This window comes from Aotus nancymaae, unplaced genomic scaffold, assembly GCF_030222135.1.
Source record: "Aotus nancymaae isolate 86718 unplaced genomic scaffold, 86718_ANA_hifiasm-v0.15.2.pri h1tg000006l, whole genome shotgun sequence".
NCBI lineage: Eukaryota > Metazoa > Chordata > Mammalia > Primates > Aotidae > Aotus > Aotus nancymaae.
In genome coordinates, this window is record NW_026988417.1 from 38,528,636 (window position 1) to 38,556,527 (window position 27,892).

Below are 27,892 nucleotides of genomic sequence, written 5' to 3' on the forward strand. Positions count from 1 at the left end.
TTGAATTCCTAGGCTGAATCCTCTTGCCTCAGCCTCCCAAAGTGCTGGAATTACAGCCTTGTAATTTTTTGTTGAGAGCTGGGCATAGGCAGGGCATGGTGGCTCAAGTCTATAATGCTAGCACTTTGGGAGGCTGAGGCAGGTGGATTGCTTGAGTTCAGGCGTTCAAGACCAGCCTGGGCAACATGGTGAAACCCCATCTCTAGAAAAAAAAAAACCACACAGAACAGCTAGGCATGGTGGTACATGCCTGTAGGCCCAGCTACTTGGGGGGCTGAGGCAGGAGGATCACTTGAGCTCTGGAGGCAAAAGTTGCAGTGAGTTGAGATGGCGCAAGTGCCCTTCAGCCTGGGGAAAGAGTGAGACTCTGAAAAAAAAAAACAACTGAACATGTTTTACTAGGTAAAAGTAACTGAGTTGTTTTACTAGGTAAAATTAACTAAGTTATTTTACTAGGTAAAAATAAGCCTTAAAAAAAATAATAAGCCTTTAGTGTAGGGCATTATGTTTATCTGACTAAGGATTGGGCTATATTGGATAATATTTGTTGTAGCTGTAGGTGTGAGAACTAGCATTTCCTCCAGTGTTCTTGTTTTTGTTTCCTTTGTTGTCTTGGGGTTCCTTAGAGACTTTTTAAATAAGGCCTGAGACATGCAGTTATATTTTTTCTTTTTTACTTTTTAAATTCCTTGCAAGTATTGCACAAATGCAATTGTTTGAGTAATGTCCTGTTATACAAAAGCCCTCTAGGCCAGGCATGGTGGCTGACAACTGTAATCCCAGCACCTTGGGAGGCCGAGGTAGGCAGATTGCTTTAGCCCAAGAGTTCGAGATTTGTAGACATACAGAGACATGGCGAAACCATCTCTACAGAAAATGCAAACATTAACCAGGCATGGTGTCCTGGTTACTCACAACTACTCAAGAGGCTGAGGTAGAAGGATTACTTGAACCCAGGAGGCAGTTTGCGTTGAGCCGTGATCATGCCACTGCACTCCATTCTGGGTGACAGAGCAAGACGCTGTCTCAAAAAAAAAGCCCCTCTTGATGGTAAGGTTTCAGCATTCTATTTTCCTATAATTGGATTTTAGTCTTTTAGTGAATCAGTGTACCTAGGCTATAATATTCACAGTTGCTTCTCAGTTCACTTCCTCCTTAGATGAGATTGGATGGCCAGATGGGGGTGGGGTTGGGTTTTTCACTTTCCTCAGGTCAGTTAGCTCTGATAAAACTTCAGTTGATTAACCTCTGGTGAAATATTTTCTCTTGAAGGCAGGCCTTTTTAAGAAGAACAGAATACTTTTGACTAATGTCAGAATGGCTAGTTTTCCCCTTCTCCCTGCCAGAAGCATGCAGGGAATTTTCCATACTCACTGTGAGAACATCCTGCATTCAGGTGATCCTCCTGCTTCAGCCTTCTGAGTATTTGGGACTACAGGCGCGCACCACCACACTTGGCTAATTTTTGTATTTTTAGTAGAGACCAGGTTTTTCCATGTTGCTCAGGCTGATCTTGAACTCCTGGGCTGAAGCAGTCTGTCCACCTGGCCTCCCAAAGTGTTGGGATTATAGGTGTGTACCACTGCACCTGGCCTTTTTTTTTTTTTTAGTACTATTGCAAATATTTGGGTTTTTTCAACCAAACAAATTTATTCTCAGGGTTCTGGAGGCTAGAAATTGGAAATCAAGCTGTCAGCAGGGTCAGATTCCCTCTGAAACCTCTGGAGAATCCTTCCCTGCCTCTTCCTAGTTTCACTTGGTTTGCAAGTGTTTTTGGTGTTCCTTCGCTTGTAGATGCATCACCCCAATAATCTGTCTTCATGTGGCATCCTCCCTGTGTGTCTGTCTTTTTTTTTTTTTTTTGAGACTGAGTTTCGCTCTTGTTACCCAGGCTGGAGTGCAGTGGCACGATCTCGGCTCACTGCAACCTCCGCCTCCTGGGTTCAGGCAATTCTCCTGCCTCAGCCTCCTGAGTAGCTGGGATTACAGGCACGCGCCACCATGCCCAGCTAATTTTTTGTATTTTTAGTAGAGACGGGGTTTCACCATGTTGACCAGCATGGTCTCGATCTCTTGACCTCGTGATCCACCCACTTCAGCCTCCCAAAGTGCTGGGATTACAGGCTTGAGCCACCGCGCCCGGCCCTTTCTGTGTGTCTGTCTTAACATGTTGACCAAACTGGTCTTGAACTCCTGACCTCAAGTGATCCACCTACCTCAGCCTCCAAAAGTGCTGGGATTATAGGCATGAGCCACCACTCCTGGCCTGTTTTTATTTTTTAACTTTCTGTTAAAATTTTTGAACTTGCACTGAAGTTGAGAAAATAGAACAATAGATGTCATCACCCAGTTTCTTTCTTTTTTTTTTTTTTTTTCTTTTTTGTAGAGACAGAGATCTCACTTTGCTGCCCAGGCTGGTCTTTAACTCCAGGGCTCAAACAGTCCTTTTGCCTCAGTCTCTCAAAGTGCTGGGATACAGGCATGAGCCACCACTCCTGTCCTCCGCTTTCTGTAGTTGTCAACATGTGGCCAGTTTTGTCTGTCAGATTCCCACTACCTTCTAGATTGTTTGTTTGTTTGCTTGTTGAGATGGAGTCTCATTCTGTCTCCCAGGCTGGAGTGCAGTGGCATGATCTCGGCTTCTGCAACCTCTGCCTCCTGGGCTTAGAGCCTCCTGGGTAGCTGGGACTACAGGTGTGCGCCACCACACTTGGCTAATTTTTTGTTTTTAATGGAGATGGGGTTTCACCATGTTGGTTAGACTGGTCTCAAGCTCCTGGCATCAGATGATCCGTCTGCCTCGACCTCCCAAAGTGCTAGGATTACCAGCATAAGCCATTGTGCCTGTCTTCTAGATTATTTTGAAACAAATCTGAGATATTTTACAGTAATCCCCAGAATTCTGTCATTGTACAGTGAATAGTTCATTGTGGATCTTTAACATACAAGGACATTTTTATGAAACCCAATCAAGTGTCTTATTACATTCAACAAAAGAAACACTAATTTTTTAATATCATGTAACAACACAGTACACTACATGCAGGTTTCCTTGACCTCTGATATATCTTTTTACAGTTACCTTATTATTCTTAATGGTTGTAATCATTTTTTTTTTTTTTTTTTGAGACAGAGTTTCGCTCTTGTTACCCAGGCTGGAGTGCAATGGCGCGATCTCGGCTCACCGCAACCTCCGCCTCCTGCGTTCAAGCAATTCTCCTGCCTCAGCCTCCTGAGTAGCTGGGATTACAGGCACGTGCCACCACGCCCAGCTAATTTTTTGTATTTTTAGTAGAGACGGGTTTTCACCATGTTGACCAGGATAGTCTCGATCTCTTGACCTCGTGATCCACCCACCTCGGCCTCCCAAAGTGCTGGGATTACAGGCGTGAGCCACCACCTCTGGCGGTTGTAATTGTTTAGTTTACTCTCTAGTCCTTTTATGTCGCAAGCAGTCTTAGAGTACAAATGTTGTATCACATACAGAGGATTGTATTGTGTAGGAAAAACGGACAACAAAGACTGAATTGAAAAGGTGTTGCTGGAGAGTAGGACTTGATGTGAAGAAGTTTGAGGAGTAGCTTTGACTATTTTTCTTTTCTCTTTATGTAATAATCTTAAGGGTTTTGGCCAGGCGCAGTGGCTCATGCCTGTAATCTCAGCACTTTGGGATACCAAGGTGGGTGGATCGCCTAAGGTCAGGAGTTGGGGACCAGCCTGCCCAACACATGGTGAAACCCTGTCTACTAAAAAATACAAAAATTGGCGGAGTGTGGTGGCACATGTAATCCCAGCTGCTCAAGAGGCTGAGGCAGGAAAATTGATTGAATCCGGGAGGCGGAAGTTGCAGTAACCCAAGATCGTGCCATTGCACTCCAGCCTAGGCGACAGAGCAAAACTCCATCTCAGAAAAAAAAATCATCATCATGATCTTAAGGGTTTTTTCTTAATCTTAAGGTTTCTTATGTGGGGGTGCTGAGACAGGGTACATACTAGTCACCTAGGAAGGAGTTCAGTGGCAAGATCACAGCTCACTGCAGCTTTGACTTCCTGGGCTCAGGTGATTCTCCCATCTCAGCCTCCTGTGTTGCTGGGACTGTAGCCATGCACACCATACCCAGTTAATTTTTTTGTCACCATGTTGCCTGGACTGATCTTTTTTTTTTTTTCTTTTCCATAAGGATAGAGATGGGGTGGTCTTGAATCCTGGTTTCAAATAATCAGCCCACCTCAACCACCCAAAGAGCTGGGTAGGATTACAGGTGTGAGCCACTGTGCCTGGCCTAATCTTAAGATTGAAATATGTAAATTCTAAAAGTTGAGTAAGTGTCAAATAAAAACTCTAAATGATAAAGTATTGTGTCACAGTGTAAATGGCAGTGTTGTTTTTTTTTTACTGGCATACATTGAGGTGTCCTCTAATTTAAATCTTAGAAGTAGGCTGGGTGCAGTGGCTCACACCTGTAATCCCAGCACTTTGGGAGGCCAAGGTGGGCAGATCATGGAGTTCGAGACCAGCCTGGCCAATATGGTGAAACCTTGTCTCTACTAAAAAATATATAACAAATTAGCCAGGAGTGGTGGTACATTATATAGTCCTATCTACTAGGGAGAGTGAGGCAGGAGAATCGCTTGAACCTGGGTGGTGGAGGCTGCAGTAAGCTGAGATTGTGCCATTGCACTCCAGCATGGGCGACAGAGCAAGACTGCATCTCAAAAAATAAAAATTAAAAAAAAATCTTAGAAGTGAAAGAAAAGCTCTGTCTTGACTGAATGAGTTTTAAAACCTAGCTCCACTGATTATTAGCTTTGTGACTTTGTTGCCTCAGCTTCCTTATTGGTAAGCACATAAGTTTGTTATAAGATTGAGTTATTATATACACATCAGTTAATATATTGCCTGTAAATTATATATAAATATGAGCTGGGAGTGGTGGTTTACACTTCTAATCCCAACAATTTGGGAGGCTGACTGAGGCGGGAGAATTGCTTGAGCCCAGGAGTTTGAGGCTGCAGTGAGCTATAATGCACCATTGTACCTCCTGCCTGGATGATAGAGCAAGGTGCTATTTCTGTTTTTTAAAATTTTATATGTATTAGCTATTATTGATCATTCAGCAACATTAGCAACTATTTCCTTGAAATATTCTTCCTGCAGTGTTAGTGATATCAGACTATCCAAATATCTCCCTCCTTTCCTCCCTTTCCCCTTTCCTTTGCCTTTCCCCTTCCTTTCTTTCCCTTTTTTTTTTTTTTTTCCTTTTGAAGGAGTCTTACTCTGTCACCCAAGCTGGAGTGCCATGCTTCCATCTCAGCTCACTGCTACCTCTGTTTCCTGGGTTCAAGTGATTCTCCTGCCTCAGCCTCCAGAGTAGCTGGGATTACAGGCAGGCACCACCATGCCCCCAGCTAATTTTTGTATTTGTAGTAGAGACGGGGTTTCACCATGTTGGCCAGGCTGATCTTGAACTCCTGACCTTATGTGATTTGCCCACCTTGGCCTCCCAAAGTGCTGGGATTGCAGGCATGAGCCACAGTGCCTGGCCTTTCCTATCTTCCTAAAATATCTTCAGACCAGATCACTCCTGAACCAGAGACCTGAATTTTCATTTGTCTACTTGGTTCTTTGGATTTTCACAGATACCTTGTATCCAGCATGTCTCAAACGGATTTTTCTCCTCCTCCTCAAATCCTGACTCTTCAGTTCTTTGTTTCCTTATCTTTGTTTTGCTGTCATCTAGCCAGCAAAAAATCCCCTCCTCTAAGATCATACACTTTTAGTTAGCAGTAACTAAGTCCTTTAGGTTTTACTTCTTGTCTGTCTTAATTCATCTACTTCTTTTCATTGCACTGGACCTTATTTTCTCTAATCCTCCTCCAGGCATTTCCCCGTAATCCAGCTAGGTGATCTCTAAAAAACCCGATTCTGATTGTTATAACACTTCAAATTTTTATTATTCTTCATGACTCTGAATAATCTGGCTCTTGACTACTTCTACTGCCTCATTTCTACTTTTTAAATCTTTGTATTGTAGTCACATTGGTGGCTTTTCAATTCCTAAACTTACCGAGTTCTTTTTGGCCTCTATTTTGCACAGTATGTACTCTCTGCCTTAAGTGTTGGCTTTACCTAACATTAAGTCTTTTAAAAGTAGTTTCTTCGGCCGGGCGCGGTGGCTCAAGCCTGTAATCCCAGCACTTTGGGAGGCCGAGGCGGGTGGATCACGAGGTCAAGAGATCGAGACCATCTTGGTCAACATGGTGAAACCCCGTCTCTACTAATACAAAAAATTAGCTGGGCACGGTGGCGCGTGCCTGTAATCCCAGCTACTCAGGAGGCTGAGGCAGGAGAATTGCCTGAACCCAGGAGGCGGAGATTGCGGTGAGCCGAGATCGCGCCATTGCGCTCCAGCCTGAGTATCAAGAGCGAAACTCCGTCTCAAAAAAAAAAAAAAAAAGTAGTTTCTTCAAGGAAGCTTCCTCTTTCTAGAGTTTCTGTTTGCTAAATGTTCTTCATAGTATCCTGTACTTCATTTAAAAATTATATAATTAGTTGTTCAGTACCTTAGAATGAAAAAACTATCGATTTAGGGTAGAAAAAATTTCTAGTTGATCATTATACCACAAGGATCTGTTAAATGCCTTGCAAATAGCAAGTATTCAGTAAATATTCATGGATTGATAAATCCGGAGCTTGAATTACTCTTCATTGTAGATTGTGTGAAGTTTGACAGAAGTCCAGAACTTAACTTTTTTTTTTTTTTTTTTAAGAGATGGGGGCTCATTGTCACACAGGCTGGTGTGCAATGGCACAATCAGAGCTCACTGAACCCTTGACCTCTTGGGCTCAAGTGATTCTCCCACCACAGCCTCCTGAGTAGCTGGGATTACAGGCACATGCGTTGTGTTTTTTTTTTTCCCCTTATACAGATGGGAGTTTCACTGTGTGGTCCAGGCTGATTTCAAACTCCTGGGCTCAGGTGATCCTCCTTCCTTGGCCTCCTAAAGTGTTGGGATTACAGGTGGGATTTAAAAATTGCTTGCTGTGGCTGAGCGTGGTGTCTCACGCCTGTAATCCCAGCACTTTGGAAGGTCGAGGTGGGTGGATCACTTGAGGTCAGGAGTTCAAGACCAGCCTGGCCAACGTGGCAAAACTCCCATTTCTACTAAAAATACAAAAATTAGCCGGGCATGGTGGCGGGTGGCTGTAATCGCAGCTGCTTTGGAGGCTGAGGCACAAGAATCACTTGAACCCCTGAAGGGGAGGTTCCAGTTGCACCACTGCACTCCAGCCTCTGTGACAGAGCCAGACTCCATCTTAAAAAAAAAAATGCTAGTTGCTATAGCTTCTTTATTATTTTTTGTTTCTTCTAATTTTTTTTTTTTTTTTTTTTTTGAGACGGAGTTTTGCTCTTGTTACCCAGGCTGGAGTGCAATGGCACGATCTCGGCTCACCGAAACCTCCGCCTCCTGGGTTCAGGCAATTCTCCTGCCTCAGCCTCCCGAGTAGCTGGGACTACATGCCACTGTGCCCAGCTAATTTTTTGTATTTTTAGTAGAGACGGGGTTTAACTATGTTGACCAGGATGGTCTCGATCTCTTGACCTCGTGATCCACCCGCCTTGGCCTCCCAAAGTGCTGGGATTATAGGCATGAGCCACCGTGCCCGGCCTAATTTTTTTTTTTTTTTTTGAGATGGAGTCTTACTTTGTTGCCCAGGCTGGAGTGCAGTGGTGCAGTCTCCACTCACTGCAACCTCTGCCTCGTGGGTTAAAGTGATTCTCCTGCCTAAGCTGGTCTCGAACTCCTGACCTCAGGTGATCTGCCCACCTCGGCCTCCCAAAGTGCTGGGATTACAGGCATGAGCCACTGTGCCTGGCCATCTTGTACTCTTTTTAACGTGGATACCAGAAAATTTTACATTACATATGTGGCTTATGTTATATTGTATTTAATACTGCTGGTCTAGAAGTTTTTAGTAAGGATCATACGTGTGTCTCCATGGCCTCAGCTTTTCATTCTCCTAATCCCTTTGTTTTCATATCACTTCTGCTTTGGGAATGTTATGTGCCATAAGCTTCAGGATTTTTTAAAATTTAACTGCTTTGCCAGGTACGGTTGCTCGTGTGTGTAATCCCAGCATTTTGGGAGGCCAAAGTAGGCAGATCACTGGAGGTCAGGAGTTCAAGACCATCTTGGTCAACATAGCAAAACCATGTCTCTACTACAAAAAAATTAGCCAGGTGTGGTGGTGGGTGCCTGTAATCCCAGTTACTCCGGAGGCTGAGGCAGGAGAATTGTTTGAACTCAAGAGGCAGAGTTTGCAGTGAGCTGAGATCGTGCCACTGTGCTCTAGCCTGGGTGACACAGCAAGACTCCATCTCAAAAAAATAAAAAATAATATAAAATAAATTTAACTGCCTAGAAGGTAGAAATTGTGTTTATTTCTTAGGCCTTTGAATAATAGGGGATATTAAATTATGAAAAAATAATTAAATTATGAAAAAATACTTAAAAGTTAAGCTTTTAAAGTATCATTTCCAACAACTTAGGAAGAACTGAATTTCAGATGGAGTCTTGCTCTGTCCCCAGGCTGGAGTACAATGATGCTATGTGGGTTCACTGCAACCTCCACCTCTCAGGTTCAAGTGGTTCTCCTGCCTCAGCCTCCTGAGTAGCTGGGATTACAGGCACTTGCCACCATGCCTGGCTAATTTTTGTATTTTTTAGTAGAGACGGAGTTTTGCCCAATACAAGGTGGAGGAACTTCTGACCTCAGGTGATCCACCTGCCTTGGCCTCCCAAAGTGTTGAGATTACAGGTGTGAACCACTGTGCCCTGCCTAAATTTCACTTCTATATGCATGATAATGATGAGCAGGGCTTCTTAAATAGTTGTGACTTGACTAGGAAACAAATTAATATTTTTTTTTATATTAATGAGAATTACTTATAACTTTAGGGGGCATTTAGAATTTGTCTTATTTGAAATTCGGATTTAAATTTTATTTTAGAGCACATTTTTTATAATAAATAGAAGTGAGGCTAAGATGGTTAGTTATTCTTTTAAAAAAATGCAGTATTTGCTTTGGGTTAAAATTTTCTGCTCCAACATCATTATCAAGAGTCAGCGTGTTAAATTCAGCATTTATATTCAGTCAGTGATAAATTCAGCATTTACTATGTGGCAGGCATTGTTCCGTATACTGTATTTGTTAAATTCACCAGTGTAGATCACAGAGGATGAAACTGGAGTACAAAGTGGTTAATTAACTTGTTCATAGCTAGTAAGTTTTAAACAGGTTAAACAACAATATACTTTGTATTTAGTCCTTATATGATAAAATCTTCCAGTGTTTAGTTTTTCCCACTAGAATGTCAGCTCCAAGTGGGACTTAGGTTTTGTTCACTAACATTTGAGATAGCATATAAAGACCTTAGTCATTATTTGAAAGAATTTTTATAGTGATGATGGTAACAATGACAATATCATTTTACTGAGAGATGTGGCCTTGGAAATATATTAGAACTGCTTTGAGTTCTTTGCTATTGGTTGTTGACAGTAATGTTCTCTTTTTTAACCTCATTCAGATTAGCTTCAACATTATGTGCTATTATGCATGCTTTATGTGTATCTTAAAATTGCTAACTTCTATAGCTTCTTTCTTTTTTATTTTTTTTAAATTTTTGTGACAGAGTCTTGCTTTGTAGCATAGGCTGAAATGCAGCAGCCTCTGCCTCCTGGGTTCAAGCAATTCTTATGCCTCAGCCTCCTGAGTAGCTGGGATTACAGACGTGTGCTACCATGCCCAGATAATTTTTGTGTTTTTAGTAGAGATAGGGTTTCACCATCTTGGCCACGCTGGTCTCAAATTTCTTGCCTCAAATGATTCACCTGCCTTGGCCTCCCAAGCACTGGAATTACAGGGGTGAGACATAGCTTCTATGTATCTCTATTCCTTTCATGCATTAGGATTACCTTGAAGCCCCAAGGGAACGTCAGAAAAAAACAAGGCTACCAGAGGTCCCACTGTGTGTTTAGCTGAGTTGGGAGAAGAAAGTTTATAAAAGCAATCTTTCGGCTATCCTCTTGAAAGATTTACAGTGATAACAACACAGTTCTTCAGAATTTCACCCAAAAGCTTCAGCTGTCTTGGTTGTTGTAGTCATTAAAGTGAATAACACATTATTTTGTTATTTATTTTTAGATACTACATTTTATTCTTAGACTATAGAAACACAATTGTGAATTAATTTTATAAAATAGAGCTTTAAAATTAAAGTTTTTTTTTTTTTTTTCCGCAACCAGAATCTCACTCTATTACCAAGGCTGGAGTGTGGTGATGCAATCTCAGCTCACTGCAACTTCTGTCTCCCAAGTTCAAGCGATTCTCCTGCCTCAGCCTTCTGAGTAGCTGGAACTACAGGTGCCTATCACCACACCCAGCTAATTTTTGTATTTTTCATAGAGATGGTGTTTCATCATGTTGGTCGGGCTTGTCTCGAACTCCTGACCTCAAGTGATTGGCCAGCCTCGGCTTCCCAAAGTGCTGGGATTGCTGTCGTTAGCCACTGCACCCAGCCAAATTAAAGGTTTTATAGTTAATGTTGTTTGGGAAAGGGGAACTATGCTGCATACTTCTACCCAAGAAACTTAATTCTGAAAGTATTCTCATTTTACGGGAATAAAATTGAGAATTAGGTGTTAAGTGATATACCTGAATGAATACCACAAGTAAGTGACAGAACTAGGATTCAGCACATGTATGTCTTACTCCAAAGGGCATACCTTTTGTAATACTGTCATCTTTCATCATTCTCCATGTCTTGCTTACAGTTCCTGACTCTTAAAGTGAGACTTTAAGTTCGTTTGTGGGAGCAGTGGGATTGGAGTTTTAGAATATGAAATAACTGGATGTTTGAATTAAACTGTGGTGGTATAAAGAATAGTAGTTGCTTGATGGAAAATTGAGCTGGGAAAAATTTTTGGCTTAACTTTCCGTTTCCTACTCTAAACCCTGTAAAATGTTTTTTTTTTTTTTTTTTTTGTCTTTTTGAAACAATCTTGCTTTGTTGCCCAGGCTGAAGAGCAGTGGCAAAATCTTGGCTCACTCCAACCTCCACTCCCTGGGTTCAAACGATTTTTGTGCCTCAACCTCCCAAGGAGCTGGGACTACAGGCACACACCATGATGCCTGGCTAATTTTTTGTATTTTTAGTAAAGATGAGGTTTCACCATGTTGGTCTTGAAATCCTGACTCAGTGATCTGCCTCAGCCTCCCAAAGTGTTGGGATTTAAGCCACTGCACCTGACCGGAATGCTTTTTGTAATGGATTTCATCATGGTAATGGTATTTTCTTGAGCTGATATAGTACATTTTTTATAAAGTAATAGTGTTCTTTCTCTAAAGCGAAAAAAAAAAAAGCAGTTTTTCTCTGATTTATAATTTGGGGGCTGGATACCATGGCTCTTTTTGAGGCCGAGGCAGGGGACCGAAACTGGTGGATCAATTGGGCCCAGGAGTTTAAGACCAGCCTGAGCAACATGCCAAAACCCCATCTCTACTAAAAATAAAAAAAATTTAGCCAGGCATGGTGGTGCGCACCTGTAGTCCCAGCGACTGGGAAGGCTGAGGAGGAGAATCACCTGAGCCTGGTAAGTTGAGGTACAGTGAGCTGTGATTGCGCCACTGTATTCCAGCCTGGCTGATGGGAGTGAGACCCTGTCTTAATAATTTGGGGACGATGTAGACAGAAATAAGGACAGAGGTATGAAAATGAATAATTATTTAGCATTTTATTAACCAGAGATTTGGGTAGTTTCAAAAAGCAGCTTTGCTAATCTCTCTCTCCTCCTCTCCCAAAAACTTTAATCAGGTCCTTTAGTATCCTGACATCTTAGGGTTATTTGCATACTACTTTTTGGAAGTGGGATTGTGGAAAGCTGTCGAGGTCTTTGAAAGCATGATTAGCTAGGTTATTATTTTTGTTTGTGTTTTCAGTAGACATTAATCCCAGCACTTCGGGAGGCCAAGGCAGGCAACTGCACTCCAGCCTGGGAGACAGAGCGAGACTCCAGCTCAAAAAATATATATATTTTTTTCTGTTGCTAAAATGTACATTTTCACTTCTACCACAAATACTAAGATTGTTCATAATTTTTTAGGGCGTAAGTGGTAGTTTCTTATTGTACATATTTATAGTTAAATTTAGTTTTTGGATAAACAGTATTTTCAGAAAAATATAAAAAAACAGTACTAATTAGTAAGTTTTTAAATCCTGTGTTTTTATTAAAAGGATTAATTAGGAGTGGTGCGAACTTTTAAAAATTTAGGTTTTAAGTTATATATTTTTTCTGAACTAAACGTTCTGTACAAAAAAATTTAATATAGACAAGAAAGTAAAAATTGTGTCTCTTTTTGGGTTGTAGGGGGAAGCCAAAGACCTTTAAAACAGTAATTCTTACACTGTTTTATCTAATAAGTTTAAGAAAGTGTGTCTAAAAGCAAAAAACTTCACTTTTGAAATCTTGAGTGAGGCTTTCTTTCATAAGAGTATATATGTTGTGTCAACTAGGTAACAATATGGAATCCTAACCAAAAAAATAAGGATACAGGCTGAGCGCGGTAGCTTGTGCCTATAATTCCAGCACTTTGGGAGGGTGAGGTGGGCGGATCTTGAGGTCAGGAGTTCCAAACCAGCCTGGCCAACATGGTGAAACCCTGCCTCTATTAAAAATACAAAAATTGGCCGGGCGCAGTGACTCACGCCTATAATCCCAGCACTTTGGGAGGCCGAGGTGGGTGGATCATGAGGTCAAGAGATCGAGACCATCCTGGTCAACAAGGTGAAACCCTGTCTCTACTAAAAATACAAAAATTAGCTGGGCACGGTGGCGCGCACCTGTAGTCCCAGCTACTCGGGAGGCTGAGGCGGGAGAATTGCTTGAACCCAAGAGGCGGAGGTTGCGGAGAGCCGAGATCGCGCCATTGCACTTCAGCCTGGGTAACGAGCGAAACTCCGCCTCAAAAAAAAAAAAAAAATACAAAAATTAGCTGGGCATGGTGGCACGGTCCTGTAATCCCAGCTACTTGGGAGGCTGAGGCAGGAGAATCGCTTGAACCTGGGAGGCAGAGGTTGTAGTGAGCCAAGACAGCACCATTGCACTCCAGCCTGGACGACAAAAGCAAGACTCCATCTCAAAAAAAAAAAAAAGAAGATAGAACTTGTACTTAAGGGATTTTGGTTTAAAAAATTAAGAGGAGAGGATTTACTGAATTTTTTTAACGTAGGTTTGAGAACATAAGTGCAGAGCTCATTTGCAGGCAGGTACTTATGAATGTTAATGTGAATCCCACTGGATGGTTTTCTCAATCATTTAAGGTTATTGTGGCTCTGAGAATGGACTGTCCATAAGATTAAGAGACTCAGTAATGCTATATAGATAGGAAAGTACTTGGAGTAGTATAAAGTGCAAAATAAGTCAGTGTAAATAAATTTAAAGTAGGAGTCTGGTTTTGGAAGTAGGTAGTTGCCATTTTAGTAAACTAAGCAGAAAAACAAGAAGGCCTTAGATTCTTTTGAGGCATTTAGGCCTCTGGAATTTTCATGGAAAGGAAAATCAATTAGATGACTAGAGCTTTCACCATTCTGGTGGATGGTATACTATTTCAGTCAGTTAAACTAAACATCTAGAGTTGTTATTATTGTTAGTTCAAGTGAGAGTTTATGGCCTAAATGGCTTTTAATGACCCTGAATTTTCTTGTTTATATGAGCAGAACCCATGTATCCTGGGGGAGATATTGCAGAATATAGTATCTTAGCATTCATCTATGGATGATTAGATTTGTCACTTTGGACCTAACATACATGGAATTGGCAAACATAAAATAGGTTTTATACTATTTTTCTCTAATAATATTCCTAGAAAGTCAAGAAGCCATTGTATTGTTGTTCAAAGTGGTGTTACTTCATTTAGAGCATTGAAGTTAAAATTTCTTAGTTTGTTTTAAATATTCTTAAAACTGGCTAATTAAGTCCTAGAAAAACCCAGACTTATTTTACTAGAGCAAAAAATCAAGCTGATGAAAGAGGGGGTGAAATTTTTTATAGGTAATATATTAGGCGTTTTTCTTGCTGACATAACTAACATTTATTTTCTGTTTATTTTTAAGACGAGCAAAAATCAAATTAAAGTAGATCTTGTAGATGAGAATTTTACAGAATTAAGAGGAGAAATAGCAGGACCTCCAGACACACCATATGAAGGCAAGTACTTTTTTCTGTATCAAAATATTGTGCATATTAGAACTTGTCTGAAACATTAAATCAAAATAATCTTAAACACCTATAAATTATATGGAGGGTAACTTCATTTGGCTTAGATATATAACAATTTTAAAAATATTAAATTTAGATACTTAATATAAACTGGTGTTTCTTACTGAATTTTAGCTAATTTTTTTCTTCCCACAAAACAGTTTTAGCAGAGCTTTGTTACAGGTATTATAGGTTAGAATTTAATAGAATAAAACATCTGGCGTGTTAAACCTCTAAATTATATGGACTATAGACCCTCAGTTACCCTTAATATGGTAACTAAAACAGACCTTGCCTTAAATATCTCACTGGTAAATGTTGCTTTTGTTTTTAAAGTTCTTCTTTTTGTCATTTAGCATTTCATTCACTCATATGTCTTCATACAGGCTGTAGTCCAAATGTTTATTTTCTTTATTCAGGAAAGCTTTTAGTGATCATTGCAAGACATATAGAAAGGAGATGGCTTTGCTGAACTTGGTGTTCACAAATTAAGTCTGTAGCTACTTTAGATCATTGGGTGGTAAGATACAGAAATAAGCCTTATAGCATTTTACTTTCTCATGAGATGAATCCTCATTAATTAATATTGTAAATTTAAGATAACCAAGGCTCTTGCATTAATAGGTATTCAAATGTTTGTTTACTAGAAAACATATAACAGTATGGTAATTCCTAATTGTATAATCTTTACATGTATTTTCTCATTTAATCCTTTCAGCAAATCTTATGAGGTAGATACAGAGATTGCTGTTTCATAGATGAAGAAACAAGCTCAACAAAGTAACTCATCTAAGGTCAAACATCTAAGTAGCACGGCTGATAGCCTTTGCCTTCAGAGCCTGTGCTTGTTTTTTTGAGTTGTAGTTTTGCCCTTGTTGCCCACGCTGGAGCGCAGTGGTGAGATCTCAGCTCACCGCAACCTCCTCCTCCTGGGTTCGAGTGATTCTCCTACCTCAGCCTTCCAAGTAGCTGAAATTACAGGCATGCGCCACCATGCCTGGCTAATTTTGTATTTTTAATAGAAACAGGGTTTCTCCATGTTAGTCAGGCCATTCTGGACTCCTGACCTCAGGTTATCCACCTGCCTCAGCCTCCTAAAGTGCTGGGAATACAGGTGTGAGCCACTGTGACCGGCCAAAGCCTGTGCTTTTAATCACTTAATGTAAATCAGAATTGACTTAATATTGGAAGTGGTGGCGATGTCTATTTTGTTTTCTTTTGTTATCTCTTTTTTTAGATGCAAAGTTTTACTGTTACCCAGGCTGCAGAGCAGTGGCATGGTCATAGCGCATTATAAATTTGAATTCCTGGGCTCAAGTAATCCTCCACCTTCCTCAGTAGCTAGTGCTACAGGTGCATGCCACCACATCCAGTTAAATACTTTGTGTGTGTTTTTTTGTTGTTCATTTTTTGTTTTTTTGAAACAGAGTCTCTCTCTTGCCCAGGCTGGAGTACAGTGCACAGTCTTGGCTCACTGCAACCTCTGCCTTCTAGGATCAAGTGATTCTACCGCTTCAGCCTCCCGAGTAGCTAGGATTACATGCGCATATCACCACGCCGGCTAATTTTTGTATATTTAGTAGAGATGGGGTTTAACCATGTTGGCCAGGCTAGTCTTGAACTCCTGACCTCAGGTGATCCCCCTGCATTAGCCTCCCAAAGTGCCAAAAATCTAATATTCTTGAATATTTTTCTGTTTTTAATCCAGATTTTTAAAGACCCTAGAATGTCTTTAGCATATTACACCAATTTTATTTGTTCCTTTTTTTCTTTCGAGACGAAGTCTGTCTTGTTCTGTTGCCCAGGCTTGAGTGCAATGGCACTATCTCAGCTCACTGCAACCTTCGCCTCCCGTTCAAGCGATTCCCCTGCCTCAGCCTCCTGAGTAGCTGAGATTACAGGCACCTAACACCACGATCAGCTAATTTTTGTATTTTAGTAGAGACAGGGCTTTACCATATTGGCCAGTCTGGTCTGGAACTCCTGACCTTGTGATCTGCCCACCTTGGCTTCCCAAAATGTTGGGATTACAGGTGTGAGCCACCACTCCTGGCCCATTTTTTCTTTTCTTATTGGCGAGATGGCATCTTGCTATTTTATCCAGGCTGGTCTCAAACTCCTGGACTCAAGCAGTCCTCTTGACTTGGTGTCCCAAAGTGTTGGGATTCTAGGCATGAGCCACTGGGCCCAACCTTGTACCAATTCTTAAGTTATAAAATTTTATTTTTTGTTTTATAGTTTATATGAACCATTTCTAGATATCATTTAATTTTTTATACTGTTTATTGAGTGCTTCCTATCTGCCTAGCGTGGTCTGGCCGTTTTCATGGATGCTATTTCATTTAGTCCTTTTCACAGTCATTACATGTAGAGGAGACCTTTACTTAAACTTAGAAAAACCAGGTGCTTGTCTTAATAGCAGATTTTTTTTTTTTTTTTTTTTTCCTGAGGTGGTGTCTCGCTCTTTTCACCCAAGCTGGAGTGCAGTGGCGCGATCTTGGCTCACTGCAACCTCCACATCCTGGGTTCAGGCAGTTCTGCCTCAGCCTCCTGAGTAGTTGGAATTACAGGCGCCTGCAACCACGCCTGGCTAAATTTTGTATTTTTAGTAGAGACGGCATCTGACCGTGTTGGCCAGGCTGGTGACAAACTCCTGACATCAAGTGATCCGCCCTTGTAGGCCTCCCAAAGTGCTGGGATTACAGGCGTGAGCCACCGAGCCCAGCCGCAGATTTTTTTTTTTTTTTTTGTTTAGACGGGGTTTCACCAAGTTGGCGGTGGTCTTGAACTCCTGACCTTAGGCAATCCGCCCACCTTGGCCTCCCGAAGTACTGGGACTACAGGCGTGAGCCACCGTGCCCAGCCTTTTATTTATTTATTTATTTATTGCAGATGTTTTTATATAATAATATACTGGCTTCTTTTTGCAGTCAGGCCTTATAGTTATTCTTGAAATTTTTTTTTAGGTTGTTTTGAAGTATTTTTGGAAGATAGTAGGACAATGACATTACTCTAGAGGTCAGCCAGCAAAGTTTTAAATTTTTAAATTGATTTTTATAAACAGGGCACTTTCTGAGCTAAATTAGGTAGGTAGAAGCAATATTTAATACATAATTTTTAAAAAATTGCATAATGTATACTTACAGAGCAATTAAGATATATTCTTTATTGGTTTGAAACAAGTTTGGTCATTTTTTTTTTTTCTTTTTCCTCGATACTGAGAATCAGGCCAAAAGTTTGGTCATTGAAAAGTGCTTATTTCTTGCTGGGTGTGGTGGCTTATGCCTGTAATCCCAGCATTTTGGGAGCCCAAGGCAGGTGGTTCACAAGGTCAGGAGTTCAAGAACAGCCTGACCAAGATGGTGAAACCCTGTCTCTACTAAAAATACAAAAATAAGTTGGGTGTAGTGGCATATGCCTGTAATCCCAGCTACTCAGGAGGCTGAGGCAGGAGAATCACTTGAACCCTGGAGGTGGAAGTTGCAGTGAGCCAAGATCGCTCCACTGTACTCCAACCTGGGCAACAGAGGGAGACTCCCTCTCAAAAAAAAAAAAAAAAGTGCTTATTTCAGCTGCTGCTGCTAAATGAAACAATATTTTGATAAGATTAGATTTAATATACTTTTTGGCATATATTTGAGATAGAATGACTTGAATTCTATTATTTTTTGTAAAACTGTTAAGAGAAGTTATTCATTTTATTAAGGAAAAGCACTAAGGGCATAAACTTTAATGCTTTTTCTTTGAAATATAATGATAGGTAAAATATTTAAATATTTATTGCAAGGATGTTGCAATATTTTGAGTTTTTAGAAATCTAAAATGCTAAGTCAAAAGTTTACATGTGGAATGTTAAGCTTTTTATAACCATTATTAAGTAATGAGGCAGCTGTTTTTTTTAGTATTAAAAGAATCAGATTGTGAAATAGAATACTTATAGGAAAATGCCATGTTACTTAACTCAGTTTTCTTAACTTCTTTTACCTTAATAATTCAATGACAAAGGGACAGTTTAGTTCTTGAGCTTTTCTTCCTAAAAGTTCTTCTAGTCATTGTTGACAGTTTAAAAATTCTCATTTCTTTCCCATCTCATCCTCTTTGGGTTAAGTTAAAGATCATTAATTTTTTTTTTTCTTTTTGAGACAGTCTCACTCCGTCACCAGATGCCAAGCTGGAGTGCAGTGGCGCCATCTCAGCTCACTGCAGCTTCCGCCTCCTGGGTTCAAGCAATTCTCCTGCCTCAGCCTCCCAAGTAGCTGGGACTACAGGCATGCGCCACCACACCCAGCTAATTTTTGTATTTTTAATAGAGATGGGGTTTCATCATGTTGGCCAGGATGGTCTTGATCTCTTGACCTCATGATCCGCCCTCCCCGGCATCCCAAAGTGCTGGGATTATAGACGTGAGCCACCACGCCAGGCCAAGATCATTAATTTTTAATATTAAAAGCTATTCTTCAAAAGTTAATGTTTTATAGTAAAAGCAATTATAATATGAATAATGTAGTTATCATAAATTAGTATTAGTATTATTAGTTGTATCACCCTGATCAAATAACACTGTGATTAATGTTAAGTGGTTATATATTGAAAGTTGTCAGAGCATGTAACATATGGGATAGTTATAAGATTTTGGAGACTCTGGAGTCCAGCATTATTTATATAATATCTCTCAGCTCTCACATTGCTCCTAAGGGATTATTATGGCCATTCAAGAAGAACTTTGTATAATGGGTTATAGAGATGGTAATCTGGAGTTTAACCAGAAAAAAAAAAATTATTCTTAGGAAGGAAAAAGAAAAGCCTATGTAGTGCTGAAGCCAAATTTATTATGACTATATTTGAAGCTAGCATTTATAATTCTGGGTATAGACAGCTTCTTCAGATACCTTTCTCTTACCCGTCCTTTTTTTCTTCCCGCTACTTTTCTTTAAATTTCATTATTATTATATGTTCTGTGATTGAGGCATTTAGTTCAACTCGTGCATTAGTCACTATGGGATTCTATTAAAAAGAACTAGTGGCCAAGCGAGGTGGCTCACGCCTGTAATCCCAGCACTTAGGGAGGCCAAGCCAGGTGGATCATTTGAGGTCAGGAGTTCAAGAACAGCTTAGCCAAAATGGTGAAACCCCATCTCTACTTAAAAAATACAAAAATTAGCCGGGCTGGTAGTGTGTGCCTTTAGTCCCAGCTACTCAGGAGGCTGAGGTAGGAGAATCACTTGAACCAGGAGGTGGAGGTTGCAGTGAGCCAAGATTGCCCCACTGCACTCTAGCCTGGGCAAGTGGAAAAAAAAAAATAGCAGGAAGAGAAGAGATCAAGCGTGATGGCTCAAGCCTATCATCTCAGCACTTTGGGAGCCTGAGGCAGGTGCATCACCTGAGGCAGGAGTTCAAGACCAGCCTGACCAGCATGGTAAACCCCATCTCTACTAAAAATACAAAAATTGGCTGGGCTCAGTGGCTCATGCCTGTAATCCTAGCACTTTGGGAGGCCAAGGCGAGGGAATCACCTGAGGTCAGGAGTTTGAGACCAGTCTGGCCAACAGGGTGAAACCTTGTCTCTACTAAAAATACAAAAATTAGCTGGGGATGGTGGCAGGCGCCTATAATCCCAGCTACTTGGGAGGCTGGGGCAGGAGAACTGCTTGAACCCAGGAGGTAGAGGTTGCAGTGAGCCAAGATAGTGCCATTGCATTCCAGCATGGGTAACAAGAAAGATTCAGTCTCAAAAAACAAAAGCTAGACGTGGTAGTGGCAGGCACCTATAATCTTAGTTACTCAGGAGACTGAGGCACAAAAATCGCTGGAACCAAACCAGAATCTCGCCACTGCACTCCATCCTGGGCAACAGAGCGAGACCCTGTCTCAAAAAAAAAAAAAAAAAAAAAGTATTAGAACCAAAAAGGGCTTGAAGAAAATAGTACCACTTTTTTTCCCCCTCAAATTCAGTTATCCATCCATTCATAACAGTGGAGGAGTGAGGAGGTGTATTTGACAGTCTAGAATATACTGAAGAAAGTCTCCTGTTTGACTTTTTAGAGAGCTGAGTGTATAGAATTTTAAAGATAATAATGCTCCTAACACACAATTTTTTTTTTCCAATTTTTTTTTTATTGCATTTTAGGTTTTGGGGTACATGTGAAGAACATGCAAGATTGTTGCATAGGTACACACATGGCAGTGTGATGTGCTGCCTTCCTCCCCATCACCTATATCTGGCATTTCTCTCCATGAACACACAATTTTTTATTTTACTTTTTATTACCAGAAGTTTCAGGTACATAAAAAAGAAGAAGAATGTAATGAAACCTGTCCAGCCAGCTTTAATAACTTATCAGTTCATGGCCATCTTTGATCTAATCTATTCTTTGATTATCTTGAAACAAAATCTCATAGTCTTATATATATATATATAAATATTTCAATAGCACAGTTTTATTGACTATATTTTATAATATTCCATGTTATTAATAATTTGTCATAAAATCTTAGAAGGTGCATTAGAGTTAAAAGTTGAATCCAGCCTCTTATCCAGTGCAAGACTTCTCCCTTCAGAGTTTCTTTTCTTTCTTCCTTTTTTTTTTTTTTTTGTGTTGAGACAGATTCTTGCTCTGTCACCCAGGCTGGAGTGCAGTGGTGCAGTCTTGGCTCAGTGTATAATCTGCCTACTGGGTTCAAGTGATTCTTGTGCCTCAGCCTCCCAAGTAGCTGGGATTACAGCCACATGCCACAACACCTGGCTAATTTTTGTATTTTTAGTAATGATGGGTTTTGCCATGTTTGCCAGGCTGGTCTTGAACTCCTGGCCTCATGAGATGGGCCCACCTCAGCCTCCCAAAGTGCTGGGATTACAGGCGTGAGCCATTGTGCCCTGCCTAGAGTTTCTTAAGAGGCAGTTATCTTCTCCTTGAGCACCCCAACTGTGAGAAGCTAGATGAACTTTTAAAAAATGCTTGTTTAGCTGCTAGTTGCTCAAGATAACGTCAAAACAAAACAAAAAGATGCCTTCTATTTGTATATTACTCATTAGAAAAGCTCCTTGGTAAAATTTTACATTTTATATACCCATTTAAAGAGATAGCTTTTTGTCTTTTTGTCTCTCTCTCTTGTTAAATTTTGTTTAAAAATTTAAGGATATAAAGTTTTTTATATTAAAATAGAGACAAGGTCTTGCTATATTGACCAGGCTGTACTCAAACTCCTGGTCTAACTTTAAGCAGACCTCCCACCTTGGCCTCCCAAAGTGTTGAGATTACAGGCATTAGCCATGGAACCAGCTTGTTTTTATTACGTTGGTGCAAAAGTAATTGCAGTTTAATTGCACCAATAAAATGGTGCAATTAAAATTAACAAGTATGAACATTTAATTTAGGGCACAAATTAAAAGATTGGGACCTTATTTCATTTTCGAGAACCAGTTAAAAGTAGAATTTTGTTTATGGCATAATCTGTATCCTTTGTATCATCTATACTTTTATACCTCCTTGCCTTCTTTCTTCTTTTCGGTTTTTTTTTGTTTGCTATTTAGCAATTCTTAACAAGGTGGATTATAGAAAACAGTAGGCAATTAAAACTATAATAGTTAGGCCAGGTGTGGTGGCTCATGCCTGTAATCCAAGCACTTTGGAGGCCAAGGCGGGCAGATCACCTGAGGTCAGGAGTTCAAGACCAGCCTGACCAACATGGTGAAACCCCGTCTTAAAAAAAAAAACAAAAAAAACTATAGTCGTTAATTGCCCTGATGAAATGTTGGTGTTGGATTGTTTGGATTTGATATATTAATCTCTAGCTCTGTTACTCACTGATAAACAAATACAGTTGTATGAAATGGATATTCTGTATGCTTTATTTTTTTTTCTCTCTCTCTCTTTTTTTTTATTGTCCCTAGATAGCTTCAGGATCTGTATGCTTTAAACAGCCTTTAAATTTAAAACTAGTGCTTTTGATTACTTTCTGGGTTTCAACTTTAAAATGAATGTTTATAATTGAATATAAAATAATAGCTGCTTTGAAAAGTTCATCAATATAAATATATTTATAAATATATTTATATAAATAAATTATAAATATAAATAAATTAATATAAATAAATATAAATATCTTTACATGTTTGAAGTGAGCAGCATTCTTAACTTTGTTTTCCCCATTTTTTTAGGAGGAAGATATCAACTAGAGATAAAAATACCAGAAACATACCCATTTAATCCCCCTAAGGTATTGTAAGCCTATTTTTGTGCATGAACTTATAAAATATTTTATATTTCTGACCTCATTTTATTAATATATATTTTAGGGTCTATTAAAAGTCACAGCTTTTTGAGTTGTTTACTGTGTAAACTTGATGTGGGCAGGATTTTAGGTAATGGCAGATGACTTGCCTCTGAAATTAGATTGAAAAGCAAACTTACCCAAAGGCAGCCAGTAATGGCTCAAAACTGAATAGGATGTACATCTGACAATGGCTTATATACTAGATCTAGAAATACTTGCAGTGTTCCCAAATTTAGAGAACCCTTTTACATATAAACAGAGGTTCTTACTTGACTCAAAGAAGTATGTGTTTTAGGAGAGTACATTCTACCTTCATTCAGCCATTATTTGAGTACTGTGTGCCAAGGAATATAGCAGTAACTAAGACACTGTTACTACTCTCATAGAGCTCAGAAATGGAGATTGCAACTGTGAGCAATACTGAAATTGAATTGCAACTGTGATAAATGTTGAAAGGGGGAATGCAATACTCTATGATCATGTATAACAGGGGGACCCAATCTAAACTTATTTTTTGATTGAACCACTTCCTTTATGTCTCTGCTTTTACTGTCATCAGCACTTTAATTTAGGCATTCAACTTTATTCTCTGTTTTGTCTATTATTTAATCATCCTTTCATCTTTGCCATTTCTACTCATTCTCTGCACTGTTGGTCTAGAAATCTTCCTAGAGTGCAGTTTCGATCATGCTTCTTTTCTTTCCCTGAATACAGTCTAAACTTCATAGATTAGCACTTAAAACCTCCTAGAACCTGACCCCAATCTTCTTTTTTCTCTAATCTTTTACCACTTCCACCCGCAATGTGGGTCTCATTTTCTATCTTAGATTGTTTATTTGTAGATGATGCTTATTCTTCCACAGCTTTCTATCATTTTCACTTAAATCTTTTCCCTATTATTTAAAATTCTAGTTTTCTCTGAGGCCCAAGTATCACTTTCTCCATTAAGCTGACTTAATCAAATGTTTCTCCCTCTACTCTCTCAGTAGTGTTTTATACAATTTATATAGTGGCAACACAAATACAGCTCCAACTCATGTATTATTTTTGGTATTTATCTTTTACTAGCTTTTATGCTCCTGAGTCAAGGACCATTTCTTATATACCTATATATTATCAGTAGTTCCCAATAGTATAGTATCCCTTGAGCAAATAATAGCAGTTACTCAGAATGTTCTAGAATTTGTTCATTCAACCTATTGGTTGTTTCCATTTAAGAATAGATAAGATAATGGAAGTTCCATGGTAATTTTGGCTCACCTAGCAGTATGGGCTGCCTATTAGTCTGTTGTTTTATGTACATCTATTTTCTGCTAAGCCTGGTGGATTTTTTTTTATTATGATAAAATATACATAACATAAAATTTACCATTGTAATCATTTTCTTTTTTTTTTTTTTTTTTTTTTGAGGCAGAGTCTCACTCTGTCGCCTAGGCTAGAGTGTAGGAATCTTGGCTCACTGCAAACCTCTGCCTCTCGAGTTCAAGCAGTTTTCTGCCTCAGCCTCCTAAGTAGCTGGGATTGCAGACTTCTGCCACCATGCTTGGCTAATTTTTGTATTTTTAGTACAGATGGGGTTTCACCATCTTGGCCAGGTTTGTCTTTAACTCCTGACCTTGTGTTCTACCCGCCTCGGCCTCCCAAAGTGCTGGGATTACAGGCGTGAGCCACCGCGCCCGGCCCATTGTAATCATTTTTATGTGAACAGTTCAGTGGCAGTATATTTACCTTGTTGTTTAACCTTTACCATCATCTGTCTGTAGAACTTTCTCACCTTCCCAAACTGAAACTTTGTACCCATTAAGCAATAACTCCCTATTATTCCCTGCTCCCAGCTTCTGGTAACCACTGTTTCTGTTTCTCTGAATTTGACTACTTCAGGAACCTCATGTAAGTGGAATTCTATAATGCTATTTTGTGTCTGGCTTATGTAATAATGTAATCAAGGTTCATTCATATTATAGCATGTTTCAGAATTTCTTTGTTTTTAAGACTGAATAATATTCCATTATAAGTGTAGATCAAATTTTGTTTTTTCATTCTGCTGTAGATGGACATTTGGGTTTTGTTTTTTCATGGAAATGAGAAAGGAAGAAAGAAAAGAGCTCTTAGAAGGACTGTTCTCAGCCACTGTATTTTTACTATTTAATAATGAGGGTAGCAGCTGTCACTTGTTTTGTGCTAGGATTTTTTTTTTTTTTTTTTTTTTTTTTTTGAGACGGAGTCCTACTCTTGTTGCCCAGGCTGGAGTGCGATGGCGCAATCTCGGTTCACCACAGCCTCCTCCTTCTGGGTGCAACCGATTCTCCTGCCCTAGCCTCCCGAGTAGCTGGGATTACAGGCACCCACCACCACTCCTGGCTAATTTTTTGTATTTTTAGTAGAGACGGGGTTTTACCATGTTAGCCAGGCTGCTCTTGAACTCCTGACCTCAGGTGATCCACCTGCCTCGGCCTCCCAAAGTGCTGGGATTACAGGCGTGAGCCACAGCACCTAGCCTGTGCTAGGAATTTTATATACCTTTCCCAAAAGTTTTTATAACTGCCCTAATAAATGAGTGAGCTGAGGCTTAGAAGTTAAATGGAACCCAGATTACATATGGCTCTGATAAACCGAGACTCCATCTCAAAAAAAAAAAGAGGTTTAATTGGCTCATGGTTATGTAGACTGTGCAGGAAGCACAGTGGCTTCTGCTTCTGAGGAGGCCTCAGGAAACTTACAATCACGGCAGAAGACCAAGGGTAAGCAGACACATCTTACATGGCAGGAACAGGAGCAAGAGAGAGTTGGGGGAAATACCACATACTTGAAGACAAGTAGTTCTCATGAGAGCTCACACCACCATAGCACCAAGGGGGATGGTGTCAAACCATGAGAAACCAGTCCCATAATCCAGTCACCTCCCACCAGGCCCCACCTCCAACATTGGGGATTATCATTTGACATGAGATTTGAGCGGGGACACAAATCCAAACCATATCACATAAGGGTACATAAAACAGTGGTGTCTTAAATAGTTGATGGTGCCTGAGATTTGATGAAATGTGATAGTTACAAGTGCCTGGAATAGTAGTAAGCACTTGGTAAATGTTATATGGCATTAACCAGTGACTACCACCCCAAGAGAGGGAGTCCCTTTCCAAAATAGCTTGTTGACTTTCCTCTATAACAACATTTTAATATACAGTAGCATTGACACTTAAATTTTCTCTATAAATTGAAATTCTCATACATTGCTTGAGGAAATTTAAGATGTTATCGCAGCCTCATTGGGAAACAGTTTGATCAAAATGGCAAACTTAGAGTTCTCTTGTGACTCAGCATTTCTACTTCTAGGTATAACATTTATTCACACAGTAACTTGTACACAGATGTTTATACCAGCACTGTTCATTATAGCCAAAAAATGGAAGCAACCAAAAATGCCCATCGACTGGTGAATGGATAAATAAAACGTCGTATATCCATATTGTGGAATACTATTTGGTTATAAAGAAGAATGAAGTACTGATAAATGCTACAACGTACATGAACCTTGAAAACAGTATGCTAAATGAAAGAAACCAGACACAAAAGCTTTACATTGTATTGTTTTATTTATATGAAACATTGGAAAAGGCAAATCCTAGAGACAGAAAGGAGATTGGTGGTGGTTTAGAGATAGAAGAATGGGAAAGTAACTGCTGATGGTTACAGGGTTTCTTTTTAAGGTGATAAAATAGTACAAAATTAGATTGTGATGATAATTGCACAAGTCTGTGAATATACTAAAAGTTAGAAAGTTGTACACTTGCCAGGTGAGGTGGCTCACACCCGTAACCCAGCACTTCTGAAAGCTGAGGTGGGTGGATCACCTGAGGTCAGGAGTTCAAGACCAGCCTGGCCAACATGGTGAAACCTCGTCTCTGCTAAAAATAAAAAAATTAGCTGGGTGAGGTGGCAAGCGCCTGTAATTCCAGTTACTTGGGAGGCTGAGGCAGGAGAATTGCTTGAACCTGGGAGGTGGAGGTTGCAGTAAGTTGAGACCCCGTGCCATTGCACTCTAGCCTGGGCGGCAGAGCGAGACTCCATCTCAAAAAAAAAGAAAAGAACGTTGTACACTGTAAGTGGGTGAATTATGTCTCAGTAAAGGTGTAGCCTTTATAGTGTATAATAGCTTCAAAGTAATTGCATAGTTATGGCTCTATTTTAGGCACTTTGACCTGTTACTTTAATTCTTGAAATAAATAATAACTGTTTTATTAAATCTCTTCCACCTCACTCCCAATTTTTTTTAGAGACGGTGTCTTGCTCTGTTGCTCAGTCTGGAGTGTAGTGCCATGCACAATCATAACTTAATGCAGCTTTTAACTCCTGGGCTCAAGTGATCCCTCCACCTTGGCCTCCCAAAGTGCTGGGATTACAGGTATGAGCCGCCACACCCACCCCCCTGTTTCATTGAAATGAGAAAAATAGACTCAAAACATAAGAACTGAAGTATATCTGATGTTTTTGCTACTACCTCATATTGCTGTTTAGCCACTATTATCTGACCAGGCATGGTGGCTCACACCTATATAATCCGAGCACTTTGGGAAGTCAAGGCAGGAGAAGCATTGGAGCTCAGGAGTTTGAGTTCAGCCTGGACATCATAGCAAGGCCCTGTCTCTAGTCACAATAAAAAAGAAAAAAATACAAACCACAGTGCTTCCATTATTCATATTAAATAAAAAAAAGAGAGAGAAAAAGGCCTCTACATCTCTAATTCCACTGTCCTTTTGAAGGTAGCTTTGACATTTAGAAACATCTTCTTCGGTTCAACCCCAATTTGTCTTACTGTGGCTTCAACCAATTAGTCATAGTTGCAGTTTAGTGTTCTTTAAATATGGTATATATGTAATAAAAATTTTAAAAAATAACAAAAAAGAACAAACAAGAAAATAAATATGGTATATACCTCACTTATGGCATTATGCTCTTACAGTAAATGTTAATAAACATGATAAATATGTTCTAGATGTATACTACATTGATTTGAATTTTTACTGGTTGGTAAATAAATGGGAAGAATGGGAATTATTTATGTAAATTTCTTGCTGAATTATATGTTCACATGTGTAGGGACTCAGGCTTAATTTTAAGTCTTAATGATTGGTAAAAGTATCAAAGTAGCCGGTTATATTCTTGTTACTACTATGCAGCTAGTAACAAATTTTTCAAATTTCAGAATTTGAAAAAAGATTAAAAATGCACATTTGTCTTACCATGGTCACAGAATATTTTCTGTTTATTATTATGGAATAAATTATTGACCAGAGGC

General features: G+C 39.7%; 1 protein-coding gene across 1 annotated transcript in view; it reads left to right on the forward strand.

Moving 5' to 3' along the window:
* UBE2K (ubiquitin conjugating enzyme E2 K) overlaps positions 1 to 27,892 on the forward strand; it is an 80,059-nt gene that overhangs the window by 20,627 nt on the left and 31,540 nt on the right. Inside the window, exons 2-3 of the mRNA XM_012474955.3 lie at positions 14,175 to 14,268; positions 22,478 to 22,536. Coding sequence (XP_012330378.1) covers positions 14,175 to 14,268; positions 22,478 to 22,536 — 153 coding nt within the window. The remainder of the gene's footprint in view (positions 1 to 14,174; positions 14,269 to 22,477; positions 22,537 to 27,892) is intronic.